This window comes from Rhinolophus ferrumequinum, chromosome 21 (genome assembly GCF_004115265.2).
Source record: "Rhinolophus ferrumequinum isolate MPI-CBG mRhiFer1 chromosome 21, mRhiFer1_v1.p, whole genome shotgun sequence".
In the NCBI taxonomy this organism is placed as follows: Eukaryota; Metazoa; Chordata; class Mammalia; order Chiroptera; family Rhinolophidae; genus Rhinolophus; species Rhinolophus ferrumequinum.
This window is the reverse complement of record NC_046304.1, coordinates 18331753-18346686: the sequence shown is the minus strand read 5'-3', so window position 1 is coordinate 18346686 and position 14934 is coordinate 18331753. Positions and strand designations below refer to the sequence as shown.

General features: G+C 38.7%; 1 protein-coding gene across 1 annotated transcript; it reads left to right on the top strand.

Annotated features, from left to right (window-relative positions):
* The first annotated feature begins 398 nt into the window (after positions 1–398).
* Positions 399–7428, top strand: CRYBA1 (crystallin beta A1). The gene is made up of 6 exons (XM_033091014.1): positions 399–560; positions 1920–1984; positions 2961–3079; positions 4555–4696; positions 6146–6288; positions 6934–7428. The coding sequence occupies exons 1-6, from the start codon at positions 530–532 to the stop codon at positions 7079–7081; spliced, it is 648 nt and encodes a 215-aa protein (XP_032946905.1). The 5' UTR covers positions 399–529; the 3' UTR covers positions 7082–7428.
* The last annotated feature ends 7506 nt before the right edge of the window (positions 7429–14934 follow it).

Below are 14934 nucleotides of genomic sequence, written 5' to 3'. Positions count from 1 at the left end.
CAGCTGTAATTGAATTTAATATATATATACATATATATACACACACAAAGATTTCCAAGAATAGAGTGAACCATTATTTTTCTTAATAAAATTCAGAATTGTAATAATCCTTTTTTTTTTTAACAACAAAAAAATGTGTTTTCTGTATGGGAAGCGAGGTGTCTTTTCATGTATTCAATATGACACGGGTCTTAGGAAGGTCCTTGGGTGGTGTCAGGACGCTGGAGAAGGACAGGGGACAAACATTCACGCAGAGACCTGTCCTCACCTCCAAGCTGCTCTGAGATCGGGACCACAGTAGCCAAGGCAGGCAGCAGCCGCCAGCCCCACCCACAGAAATCCTGTCTGGATTTCTGTTTCCGAGTTTAAACAAAGGCCTGAGGGATGCCTGCCCAGCAGGCTGAGCCACCAAAGCTTTGGGGATCAAAACAAGAAAACAAAAGCAGAGAGAAAGAAGAGTGCTGACAGAGCCCGAGACCATCAGTCTGCAGAGCTATAAAGAGCAGGGCCACAGAGAAAGTGGCACCAGATGGAGACCCAGACTCTACAGCAGGAGCTGGGTGAGTAAGGTCCTGAGGGGTACTCTGGCTCTTCCTTTCTTTCCCCTGCAGAGACAGGCCCAGGAGGGGGCCTAATTTTCCTGCCTTGTGGTCAGAGCTTCCTAGGATGGCTGCAGAAGAGTGGGGAACTCTGTGAGGAGGCAGCCTTCTCTTGTCACCCCAAGTGGAGACAGTTATATGGCAGTAACCACTGCCCTAGTAATCATGGCTGGGAGGGAGAATGGGGTCCCAAGAATGACAGGCTCCTGGGACACAAGGAGAAGGTATGGATGGGGGTAGGGATAGGAGCTGGGAAATGCTTATTCAGAGGGTCAGAATGGAAAGATATATCACAGAATTTACATGCATCAGTCCCTGGGCCTGATAGCAGCCTGAGGAAAGGGCCATAGATGGCTGTTCTGAGCCAAGAAACCTGATGCACACCTGCCTGGCTACATTCTCCCCTCCCCTCTCCCTTCCTCCTTTACTCTTCCTACCATCTTTTCTGTCTACTCAACCTCTATGAGCCTCAGTATCCTCATCTGTAAAATGGGGGTGATGATAGTACTTACCTCATAGGCTTGTTGTGAAGATTCAATGTATTAATGCGTGTAGAACATTTAGAACAGGTCCTGGCATAGAGTGAGCCATTGTTAAGTGTTAGCCATTATTATCCTTTTTTCCCTCACTTTCCTTCAATAAGTCTTTTTCAATGGCGCCCATTCCCCTGCCTCCAATGCACCACCGTCCCGACATGGACTCAGCTGGGTGCTACATCAGTCACTCAGGAGACCCAGGCCCTGCCATTGAAATGTTCACCAGGACATATTCAATAGGAACACAGATAAGTCCTGTGATGAGCGCTAGAAATCAGGAAAGCAAGTCGCTGCAGGCTGGGGAAAGCAGCCAAGTTTCTGCGAGGAGGCAAGACCAAAGCTGGGTAGGTCTAGAAGACAGAGAAATAGAAAGGGGGTGGCAGCATGGCCATACGCCGCCGGTCAGGTTGAGGGCGATGAGGCGTTTGTTGAGTGGTATGAGGGGTCTGGATTAGATGGTTGCCGAGTTTACATTGAGGTTGTGAGACTGAGGTACTGCTGCCACCTGTAGGGGGCGCCTGGAGGCAGGCCAGAGGAGAACTACAGTCAACAGGAGGCATGATGCTTGCGTCGTGCTTTACCTGCAGTACTGCTTCTAATCCTTACAACAACCCTGCACGTATAAGCTCTGCTGATAGAAGACAACCGAGACTCGGCTAGTGAGAGGCAGAGCCAGGATCCCAACCAAAATCTATTACTTTCAAACCTCCTTTACTTTCCCCTGTGCTCCATCACCTCATCCCCCACCTGAGGCCATGCCATTGGTGTGTGTTCTGTCTTCCAGAAACCTTCCCGACCACCAAGATGGCTCAAACCAACCCCAAGCCAGGGTCCGTGGGGCCTTGGAAGGTAAGCTCATGGAAAATTGAGAAATCCAATAGGGCAGGGGGTGAGATGCTGCAGGCTGTTTTTCCATGGGGCAGTGACCTACCAATAAAAACACGTTTATAGGGGAAAGGGCCCATCCAGGTCCAGATGCTCTCTCCGGATGGATCTCTCAGGATGCCCCATTTGGGCAGAAGAAGGATGAGCCTGGAAGCTCATGATTAGTGGGAGATTATACCTATAGTTTTCTACTTCAGCATTCCTCTGCTAACATCATCTTGAAATAGAGCAGCCCAGAGTGGATTATGCCATGGAGAAGCCGAGGGCCCAGAAATGAAGAGAGATTTGCTGCCAGATCCAAATAAGTGATAGCACCCTGGTCTCCTGACCCCCCATCCTGACATTGGTTGTAACCATTGTCTAAAGTGGCTGCTCCTCAGGCATTTCCGTTTTCCCCAACACCCCTACCCGCTTCATTGGGTCAACTTGGAAGGCAGTCCACAGCTTTGCGAGCTGTTTCTAGCCAGGATCATGAGCCAAGTTCTAGTTCAAGGCATGAAAGGGGTTTATTACAACTCTCTCTCTATGTCTTAAGTTTCATAGCAAGTGAGGCTGGACAAGAAATAATTGACAGGGAGCCCCTGGGACTCCCAGAATCCTGGCCCCTGGGCCATACTTATGTAGGAAGCATGGTGAATAAGTCCATGAATCTTTGGTCTGTCCACTGGGCCAGCTGTCATCCGTGGCAGACTATTCCTGTCATAAACCAACCCCCCACACCTCATCCTTAGCCTGGGCATATGAACACCACCAACCAGTGGTATTAATTCAAACCCCTTCCTACCATGTCTATACTGGAAGAGACCTCATCAGGCATCGTGGGCTACAACTAATGATGGAAAACATAGGGTCAGACACATGCTAAGCTGTTGACCAGGACCTCTGTTCTTCCTGATGTACCCACATTCTAGCTCTCTTTTCCAATTTAATCCTATTTCAGATAACCATCTATGACCAGGAGAACTTCCAGGGCAAGAGGATGGAGTTCACCAGCTCCTGCCCAAACGTCTCTGAGCGCAGTTTTGATAATGTCCGATCTCTCAAGGTGGAATGTGGCGTGTGAGTATGGACCTCAGTAGAACCTCAGGCCTCTTATTTCCAGTCCCTTCGGACATGGGACCATAAAGCTGGGGATCAGGGAAGAAAGGTGTTCCCCCAAAGTCCAATCATTTCCAGGAGAGAGGCCTCCAGACTGGTGTAATCTCCAACGAAATCACTACATGTGTAATTTAGTAACTCAAAGTTAGAAGGAACATGAGGATCTTAGTGGCTTGGTACTAGATTTGGGGGGAATTGAATACATATCAGGGGTAGGGCAGTGACATTTATCATATCTGGGCTTCTGAAGCCCATAGGCTGCTACCTACCTCAGAACAGCCACAGGTCCCTTGAGATTTTCTTGCCTGCAGAAAAGAGAGGAAACTGTCAAGGGGCACCCTCTTTCCAGCTAACTCCCCTCCTCCACGTCCCAGCGCAGACACCACTAACCAATGTCTGTGGAAAAAGGAACTCAATCCCAGGACTTGAGAGCCATATAGGTTCCTAGCAAGTCTTCCAGGAGATTTTTGTTGATGGTGAACAAGAGGTGAGGAAGACCTCTTGTTTTATCTTCTGATTCTTGGCAGGGTGGTTGAGACCTTTATCATTAGCCTGAAAACACAGAAAGGAAAGGACTCTCCTTTGGCCTAGGCAGAACTGGCTTTGCATGTAGATAGGCCATTGAGCTCTTTAACCCTTTAAAAGGAGTAATACCTTAAGGTGTCACCACTAACTGAGACCTGGTTGTGAAAAATTGATCTGAGGTGTTTTAATAAATAAGGTATAGGTATGTAACAGCAGAAAGAACCCACACAGTGACAAGGAAAACAAGAGACCAGTAATCCATCAGCTGCCTATTCATCCCTTTGCTTCCTTAGGAAGAAGCCGGTAGGTTTGGCTGGAGCCAAAGCAATAGTCAGTCACTTTTATCCTGAACCTGGAGCTCCAAGTAAATAAGGTAACTTGGAAAGAAAGGAAATATAACTTTAGACTGCTAATACCATTACTCAGGCCAGTGAACTAGACCCTTTCAGTGGATAATCCCGAAACGAATATCACAACTACAAACCTGCTTAGTGCAGCTGCCGTGTTTCCCCGAAAAAAAGACCTAGCCGGACAATCAGCTCTAATGCATCTTTTTTGGAGCAAACATTAATATAAGACCCGGTATTATATTATTATGATGTTATATTTATTATATTGTTACTATTATATAAGACCTGGTCTTCTTATAGTAAAATAAGACTGCGTCTTGTATGAATTTTTGCTCCAAAAGACACATTAGAGTTGATTGTCTGGCTAGGTCTCATTTTCGGGGAAACATGGTGCCAGCTCATTCCCTACCTCTTGTGATAAATGTATTACTTTATGTGGCTCTATTGGAATTGGCTTGATATTTTACCCCCCTATTAACATCTAAAACAGAAGATGCATTCTCCCTGAGACCACATAGGCTCTGAACACTGCAAACAAACACCACTACTTGTCTTTGGCAGCTGGATTGGTTATGAACATACCAGCTTCTGTGGGCAACAGTTTATCCTGGAGAGAGGAGAATACCCTCGCTGGGATGCTTGGAGTGGGAGCAATGCCTATCACATCGAGCGCCTCATGTCCTTCCGCCCCATCTGTTCATCTGTGAGTCTCTGAAAATTTCACTTCTGTGCATGTGTGGGGGGGGAATGGGGCAAGAGAGGGTGCATATGGACTGACACTTAATGTTACTTCTCATCAGTTTTGCTGACATGTGGCAGGAAGAAGGCTAAAAGAGAGAAAAAACACTCCTCCCTGTGTCTAAATCTGCCATTTTTTTCTCTACTAATGGTATTTTCATTAAGCTAAAAGTAAAGGCCTTCTTATACGTAGCAGGAAGTGGACACTCAAGAGCCCAAATCTTCAAAAGTGCAATAGAATTATTAGTGAGAGCACTTACCTTGTAGTCAAAAGTACATCTTTGGCCAAATTTCAATCTGTATAACATTTTACCTAGAAACAGGGAAATACTGAAGTAACCCTTGTTACTTCAAGGGTTACTTCAAGGTTACTTCAAGTAAGGGGGATGACGGAAGATATAGGCAAGTCTTCCAGTCTTATCTTTGATTCATAATAACCTTATTTATAGTACTATGCACATTATTCAATTCTGCCGCTGACTAGGATGCTTCTAAAGTCTTTAGAGGGTTCAAGCAGAAGCAGGATGATCTTCAAGGGTTTGTTGAAAATGATCCCTATATTGGGAGAGTAAGGCTGGGCTTCCAAATATTAGTCTATATCATATGATTGCCTCAAGATTTTCATTGTTAATGATCTCATTTTAAAGTCCTACCAAAATTCAAGTAGTGAAGAAGTTATAAACAGTTATAGATCTAAACAGTTATAGACCTAAAAAGTACTGTCCTATCTGAATGTGTTCTTATCTCACTTGAACTCCACATTTTTCCCTCTAAGGTATACTTTACACATAGTACAATGCACAGATCTTAAGTGTATATGCTCATGAGTTTTGAAAAATATGTACACCCATGTAACCAGCACTGTATTCAGATATAAAACAATTCCATCACCCTATTAAAGTTCCCTGGTGCCTCTTTCCAATCAATTGTTCCTCCCCACGTTCTATCACCAGGGCTAGATTGGACTGTTTTTGTACTTCAGATAGGTTAGTCTCTGCCTTCTTAATGTTTGTGTAGTATTCACACCCACTACTGGACTTTAGATTATTTCCAACACTGTACACACACACACACACACACACGCTTCCTTTCCCTATTAATTTGCGGGATCTTTTTCTACATTAGTATTAGTCCCTTGGTTGGCTGTCTCCCAAGTATTTTTTTCTGCTGTTATATTTTCATTAGTCTTTCGTGTTCCAAAGTATTATATCAGCTATTTGTACATTTTAAATGCTACGGTATTAAATTGGATTATACAGGATTATGGGTAAATTTTTTCTTATAAATCCCCACATTGCCTGAAATATTTGTATAATCAATATTATGTACTTCCTTCTGTATTTTTATTTTGAAAAATACAGTAATTAAAAAATTAAGATAGCCATAACGTTTAAAAAATTTTTTGGGGTTATAGAATCATAAGGAGTCCAAGATTACCATCTTTGAGAAAGAAAACTTTACTGGACGCCAATGGGAGATCTGTGATGACTACCCCTCCTTGCAAGCCATGGGTTGGTTCAACAACGAAGTCGGTTCCATGAAGATACAATATGGGGCGTAAGTGCAAGAACAGGGTTGTAACTCATTTCAAAGTAACTCTTGCAGGTGTAAATCTTGTAAATATTAATATCAATGGTCATGTCTTACCAAATTTCATACATCATCATATTGGTATGGCTGTCCGACTCGTTATTAGTAATTTTGAATCTCAAATTCTTGGTACCAACTACCACTTAAGGTCACTGTTTTTTCTCCTCCACAGTCCTCTAGGGAACCATGTACAGTGTTACCTCGGTTTTCGAATGTAATCCACAAGTTCTGAAACGTTCAAAAACAGCCGACAGCTAGGCCTTACGATCTTGCACTCAGCGGAAGCCGTGTGACATGTTCGATTTCTGAGTCGTGTTCGAAAACCGAAGCATTAACTTCCGGGTTTACAGCATTCATAAACCAAAATGTTCATCAATGGAGATATTTGAAAACCGAGGTACCACTGTATATTGATTAGTCTTATACCTTTTCTCATGATCAAGGTTATATTTCAATTAATTGTAACCATATTATGCTCACAAATGGTACCTAGCACATTTTCTAAGCCTCAAAGAATTCCATACCAATTGCGTTGAGGAAAAAGGCTCAGGTTTTGGGGTGTTGACCAGGTTCCTAATTAGTTTCAATAATCCAACGTTTTGGATTTTCTAGCTGGGTTTGCTACCAGTATCCTGGATACCGTGGCTATCAGTATATCTTGGAATGTGACCATCACGGAGGAGACTATAAACACTGGAGAGAGTGGGGTTCTCATGCTCAGACTTCCCAGATTCAATCGATTCGCCGAATCCAGCAGTAGGAGATTGAAAGCTCTAAGAGAATTCCTCAAGCATGAGACCTTGCGAAGCAATCTAGAATGAGTTTTATGTTCTGCTCACAGACATTTCTTCCAAATGTTAGTTGCTGAAATCCACAATGTCATTTAAAAAAAAATTGTAGACTGAATTACCATGCTTTATATGACTCACACTTATGTGGCTGAGAACTCTTAAAGACAAGCTTCAGTAAAACCCCCAATTCCCTTTGTGTCCTTGAAAGTCACTTACCAGGCCACAATTATTCCCTCTCTCAAATAACATTAAAGCATATATAACCCAAATGTATCAGTCTCTGTAGTAACACTCTTGGTAAATGTTTCTGCATCTTTTCTCCTCATCTTTTATTCTAGTAATGTTGATTTTTCACCTGGTGACAAATCAATCCTAAACAAACTTAGGAAGTTTCTCAAATATGCATTGCCACATATTTCTACATTGTTATGAATAAATCCAGAATCTTGGCAACTTATTCTAGTTGCTTAATTGCTTATCTCAGTTTTGGTTTCTTATTTCAACTGGAAAAACATAAGGCTCAACATCATGCAAAAAGACAGGATAGCTGCTCTCACAGCTGATTTTTCAATAAACATGCCATTCTAAGCCCCTTAATAACCTGTTCACCTCAGACCTACAGAATCAGACTTTTGAGGGGAAGGGCCTGGAATTGTATGTTAAACAAAGTTGCCAGGTTATTTTTATAATGCACATGGCTCTGTATACAAATATTGACTTTCACATGTTAACTGGGTGATCCTGAGCAAGTCAATTAACCTAAGATTCACTATAATCATAATATGGGATCATAAAAACACACCAAACTCTTAGAGTTGCCATGAGTAATATGAGAAAATCCATGCAGAGAGCTTAGCATGTGGCCTGGCAGTATCTTAGCACTTATTAAAAAAGTCATGACATCTGACCATGGTACATTTAAGATTTAAATTGGTACATTTAACCCTTTGAAAGTATTTCATTATCAATGTCACAATATTAGTTTTCAGTAATTTTTGTTAATTAAAGCACACAAAAGATGATAACACAAACATCTCAGAAACTTTAAATTTTTTTATTCAACAATGTACACTTATTGTCTCTTAATTTGATCTACAAATTTCTCAAGTCTTTTTTTTTCTGATAAAATAAGTAAATCTGGGTATGGATGTAGAGTGTTTGTAATTTGTATTTTTAAAACACTGAACATGAAGTAAGACATTAATAAAGGAAGATCATCACGTAATTCACACTTCCTCAGAATCCATAACATCAGAAACAGCTATGCAAATACCTAAGCATTTAGCAAAAGGGGAAATTTCTGGCCAGTGTTCTTTCACCTAAAAAAGGCCTATCTTTTTGACTGGGCAAAACAAACATTTTTTTTTTTTTTCTTAATTGGGAAAGGGAAGGAAAGACATCCTCTAACATAATTGTAGTCCACTAATTATCCTTTTCTCCAGATTAAGAGGTAACGCAGCTCCTAAACGCCAATGCACAAAACACAGAAATTACTTTGCTCCTCCAACTACATTCTAAGACTGAACATAAGTGAACTGACAGATGCGGACAGATGGCCAGAGCCATCTCTCTACATTTATGCCTTTTAAGGCCATGCATGATGGCCACCTTTCAAGTCTTGACTAGTAGACTTCGTTTCTAACTGTCACTTGCAGTGAAGATACAGAAGGGTTTTGCTGTGTTTTCAAAGTCGACACACATCAAGAGCACACTTGATGAGCCAGAAGTAACCCTTGTCTATACACAGGAAAAAGCTGTAAAACAAATATTTTTTATATCTAGAAGCATGGGGGAAATACCATTAGCATCATCTTCTACTTAAACGTATTAGCCTCTTCTACAAAGGTCCTGAAGAGATTACAAAACAATCTTTAAACGATGATTGACAAAACCTGGCCAGTACATCTACACAATCTTTTATGTACACATACATGTGAAGTAAGGCTATTTATTTAGTACATGCAGACTGCAGCAATTGAACCAAATTTGCCCAAATTCTACACTTGTTCTAACTGGGCAATTTTTAAAAGACATACATTAACTTTAAAACAACCTGTGCTTAGATCTTTAAAGAACCTAATGATTCTAATCTCGTCAATCATTCATTCATTCATTAAACCAAATTTATGCTAAAGTGATAAAGGTAAAAAGGTTATCCTACCTTTAAAACAGGTTTAAGTCATAAAATTGTCACAGAACTCCATGTGGAAAGGTCCTTCCTTTATTTTAATTTGAATTATTTCCCATTTCTATTTGAACAAATAAACCAAAAATTTCACTGAGGAAGAGTCCAACAGTTTGTAAAACTGATATAACTGCCCTGTTTCAAGAAAAGCCCTTTAGTAGATACAAGTCAAGCTCTCATTTAAACTGAAGTTTACTAAAATAGGTGTCAGTTTTTCTCTTTTCTAGTTCCACTGATGAGCTAGCCCAGAACTATAAATTTGAGCCATGTATCTAAAGATGGTGAAGCTAAGAACAGCAAAATAATAATAGGTCACTTTTGGTAATGACACACAAACTAAACTTTCAAAACATGTGCATAGCTTTATTCATCTACTTAGATCTAACCTTTTCATGGAGCTTCAGCAAAATTCTAGTGTGCAAAATGCATTTCTAAAACGTAATGCAAGCAAAGCGTTTCACATTTACACTGGCAGAAAATACAGAAAAACTAACAAGTCACATTAGGGAGAGTTCAGATCTTTTTTTTTTTAATGACAAGAATTGCACAGTTCATTATTTTGAGACAATTGTTGCAGACAGTAAGTATTTAAAATTTTCTAAGCAAGGTGCTTTAACAATAAAAAATTTTAAAGTTGGAAAGAGCCAATAACTTGTATCATAGCTCACATAGAATTTCAAATTAAAGCGGACTCCATTATCTCCCTAGATTTTGCAAACAATGCTTTTTATAACACTTTTTTTTTTTTTTAATAACACTCAAGGAAACTGCAAGATGAAACTTTTTTCAAAGCACACGAGAAATGGTGTAATCACATTACTTGAAGAAGGTGCTGAGGGGGAAGGGAAAGGGAATGAAGAATCCTTTTACTATTTCCCACTACAGAACAGCCACTAACAGACTAAGAAAAAAGAAACAACAAAAAATGTAAATTAAATCACTTCCCCAGTTTATAAAATAGTTCCAGTTTGTGACAAGATCTATAACTTTAAACAGAGAGCACCAGTTGGGCGATAGAATGAGCATTTCATACTGCATAAAAATCAGTGAGGTGGTAAGAACCATCAACTATCTCAGGCATTACTACATGGCCTTCCCAATGTTTATTTTTTTAATATACATGCAAGGCACATTGATATAAAAATAGATCTCTGGCCAACAAATATATTAAATAAGCAAATTAAAATTTTGGCTTTGCAATATTGGCAACATCAAAACATAACCAGATAGCTTTGGACCACATATCTTTCTCATATTCCTCCACCCATTTGGTGTTTTCTTCCTCCATTATTCTGGGTTTAATCTCCTTCAAGTTTGGGTATGTGCTTGAGAAATGACTTTCCTTTTGTCAAGTAGCATTCCTACTAAAGTTTAACTTGATTAAATAAAAATATACTAGAGAGAATAGTTGGAATTTTGATTGATTTGATTAACTAAATATGACTGGCTTGGACATTATTTCTTCTGTATACAAACAAAAAAATAAGTCCCCAGCTTATATAGTAGACAATTGTTTTCTAAAATAGATCAGCAACAAACCAATGATACTACTCCCTTTAAGCCATTCTTCCCAACTCCTCTTTCTGAGGCAGAGAGGAAACAATAGAAATAAAACTAAGATTTAAAAGATTTTCAGTAGTAGAAGACATTTTAAGGCCAAAAAGTGTAACACTAACAAAATTTTTATTTTCCTAAGTTATTATCCTTCATAGGCCAATACCATAAAGTTATTTGTACTGATTCCCTCCCAAAGAGAATTTTTAAATTCATTCACTTGTTAGTGGCTGTGCTACAGGAAAGGTATCAAAGCAACCTATAAAGGTATGGTATATCGTAATGTAAAAAGTGCATCACATTCTTGATTTTCAGTTTCATAGCAGCAGCAGGATTAATCCAAGACAGAAAACAGTTGTATTTTCATTCTAAAAATGCAACAAATACCTAATGAAATGTATTCAAGATCATGAAAGGATCCTCCTGTATAGAGGATAAAAGACCAATAATAGACAAACAGGGGCAAACTAAAGGCATTCATTCATTATTTACACATTATTAACCATTTTTGTTAACACCAAATCTTTACACAGAGCAAAAGAAATACTTTTAATAAAGCAGACATTACTAAAGCAGTATCCATTTTGGGGGCCTTTGTTTAGCACCTGAGGAAAATAAGGGTATATGGAAAACTATATAATTTACCTCAAGTTGGTTTGTTGGTCTGTAGAGTAAAACTTTGATATACAATGAAAGTGAAACTGAAATGGAAGATAAATGTTTGTAGCTATTTTAATAAGGCTGTAGAAAAGGGATACTGCATTGGAAAAAAATGTAACTATTTTAATAAGGCTGTAGAAAAGGGATACTGCAGTGTTATAAAATGGCTTTAGAACTCTGGACATAAACAAAATTGTATGGATAAATAGGGAAGTCTGTATCAGCAATCCCGTCACACGGGGAAGGCTGTTCCATAGGTTTCTAGCCCGTAACTGCTATTTGACACTTCCAGTAATGGAAAATCAACATACCACTCATGCTTCACTGGGTGTTTTGATTATACAGACAACTTAAAACATTATGCATTTATAAGACCTTTCTTGAGTAGCAAAACTGTGAAATTTGACTCATTAAAGCAATGCTTTTGAGTGGAGCCAATGATTCATCACTCTTTGTTATCAACCCAGGGTGATCCTGGTTCTCACATCTGACCCAATTTAAGTATATTTAAAGAGAAACATTTTGATACTCAAAGCAGAAGCCCATCTTTCTCACCATAAAAGAATCCTGGTGCTGTCCATTAATTACATTAAAATAACATCGATATTAAAAACTAATAACCTATGTCTCTCTGCAAACTTAAGAGCAGCTATACTTCTAGTCTTGTCCCCTCTCCTTTAAATATGAATACTTTGGGGGGTGGGGAACCCTTTTAAAACCCAGCCGTTAAGTTCTAAATCAGAATCTAAATTGACTGGTGCAGCATCAACATACCTGATCATAAAAACTACTGTCCAAAATATGTACTTATCCCACTATAGTGCTGCAGTTAGCATAGGTGTGCTAGAGGGATCATAGGTGTGTTATTTGAGAATACGGTCCAGTGGCATAACTATACTCATAATCCTTGGAAATAAGACTTTTAATATATTTCTCTAAAGAAGAAAGCCTTGAAAGAATGACTCCCTTCTTATTCAGCGGAATTTAAAGTCGTCTTCTTACAGATTTCCTTGCCTGTGGCCATTTGGTACATGACGTACGACTTCACACTAAATGGCTTTTTCATGTTTAAAAAAGTTTATAGTGAAAGATAAACCATTAGATGCCTCCGATTGGGTTAGCAATAAGCCTAACAACCAAGTATGAAACTACCACTGCTATGTAATGTTTTGCGAATAAACACATTTGTATTATGGACAATACTCTTAACTGAGGTTTGTAAAATTTTCCCTAGAAACTTATTGAAAAAAACAATGCACTTTTTTTCCTTTATAAAGTATTTGCAGATTCTGAATGACTAGGTTAAGCAGGTGATTAAGGAGAAGAGCAAAAATTCTAAAATGGAGAGAACCTCTCCAGCCATTTATTTCAAGAAAAAACAAACTGGCATTAACAAATTCCTAATTATCAATCCTCTCCTAGAAAGGTAGAGGAGGAAGGGTTAACTACAGATGCTGTAAATACACTTTATGTTAAAGTTCATTACTAGGTCAGAGGAAAGGCTATGCAATTAACTTCAGTTCAGCAAAGTGGGGGTGAATAAGGAGATAAATACACCCTGTCTTTTGTGGGGAAGGGGAATTATTCAAGACATCTACAAGAGAGTGGGATGTGACACAGAAGCCTACAATCAAGACAGATTTAAAAAGAAATCTTCACCCATAATTAGTATCCTCATAGCTATTAAAAAAATAGGTCATGATTTCATTCTTAGTGCCATTTTTCAACTACCCTTTTAAGGATTAAAACCACCTGACTTTATTCTGTGTAATGAAAACAAATGGCACAAAATAAATACAAGTTCATTCTCTGAACACTAATATAATGTCTTACACACATTCATTTACTCCTTTTTAGTATCTGCTTTTCCACACACACAAGCATTCAACAAACACACAGACACACACCTTTTTCAGTCTTTATAATGGAGGGATGTTAAAAATCCCCTCTAGACTGTATTTGGTTTATGCTACAGTACTAATACTCTGAGTTGAAGGAAAATTCTTTATACCAAACAATAACACATTAATGTTATTTAAATGTGCTAAATTAATCACAGCTGAAGTTTGTTTAGAAGCTTACACAAAAATAATCAGAAAACAGATCAACTCTTAAGATTTTTGTTTTTTTAATAAGTGCTCTGTAAGGAATTGTGTGAGGACCTAAGGAGAAAGATTACGACAAGTAGAGTTAAATGTTACCAAACAGCACAAAGGATATCTGTCCCAAAGTCCTGCTTGTACCTAGGCAATTAAGTCCATTAACCCAATGCCCAAAAATACTGACAGTTAATGTGATGGGGCACTAGGATTCCCAGAAGGTTAAGAGAAATTTCTAACTATATACCTCTAACCATATAATCAAGAAAATTTCAGTGGAGAAATCAAAGCGAAATGTTGCATTGTTTCATTTAGAAATGAGACTCTCAAAAACCTTTGGACAAACAGAAGGGGTACATTCTCTTTTTGGCTTCTTTAAACATGGAGGCCTGAGGGATATGGAAGGGAAGTAGGAAAGCAACAACAGCTTTCTGGAGATAACTGTCTAAGTGTTGCTTCTAAATTTAAAAGCCCCATTCGGATGGCGGCTGGTTTTTCTTTCTTTCTTTCTTTCTTTTTCTTTCTTTTTAAATATATATTCATTCAACCTCTGTATGTCACAAACCCAGAAAGTTTCTTGTGAGTTGTGAGACAGAAGAGATTTAAAATTCCAGGCAAACAAATTTGACATTTAAAAAAAGTAGTGGGGCTTGGGAGTGGGGGTGGAATCTGGCCCTAAGGCGACAAGTGGTTACACAAGGCAATTGAACACACAGCAGAACTTTAAAACCTATAAAACAAACTGGAGCCTTTTTTTTTCCCTTTAATCAACCTTGTATCTTTTTTTCAACTTTTTGAAAATTTTTATTTAAAAAAAGTAACACAAAAACACAGACTTCTTTCACTTCAGTATGTGGTATGTTGCATTTTCCAGTTTGTTCAATGCTTTAAAGCTCAAGGATGCCTCTACTTTTAATTGTACACGGGCCTGAAGCATCCTAGCTTTTGGCAAGCAGGCAGGAGACTCAACAAAAATCAAAATAGGAACAAGGCAGACTAAATGCAGGGCACATCTGTAAACATATTATACATTGGAAAATTACAATTATCAGTAAAAGTGATACAGTTTACAGGTGAAATGAAACTATCTGGAACTGGCCTACCACAAGTTTCTGAACCTGGACTGATACAATAAGTTATTTATATTTATATATATATATATATATGCGTGTGTATGTATATATATATATATCTATATATATATATATATACATACACACGCATATATATGGTGTATAAAGTTTTGTTTACATCAAGTGGAATTGGCAATCCATGCTTATACTTTTAAAATCTAAGCAGGGCAGAAATCCAGACTATAAAGATA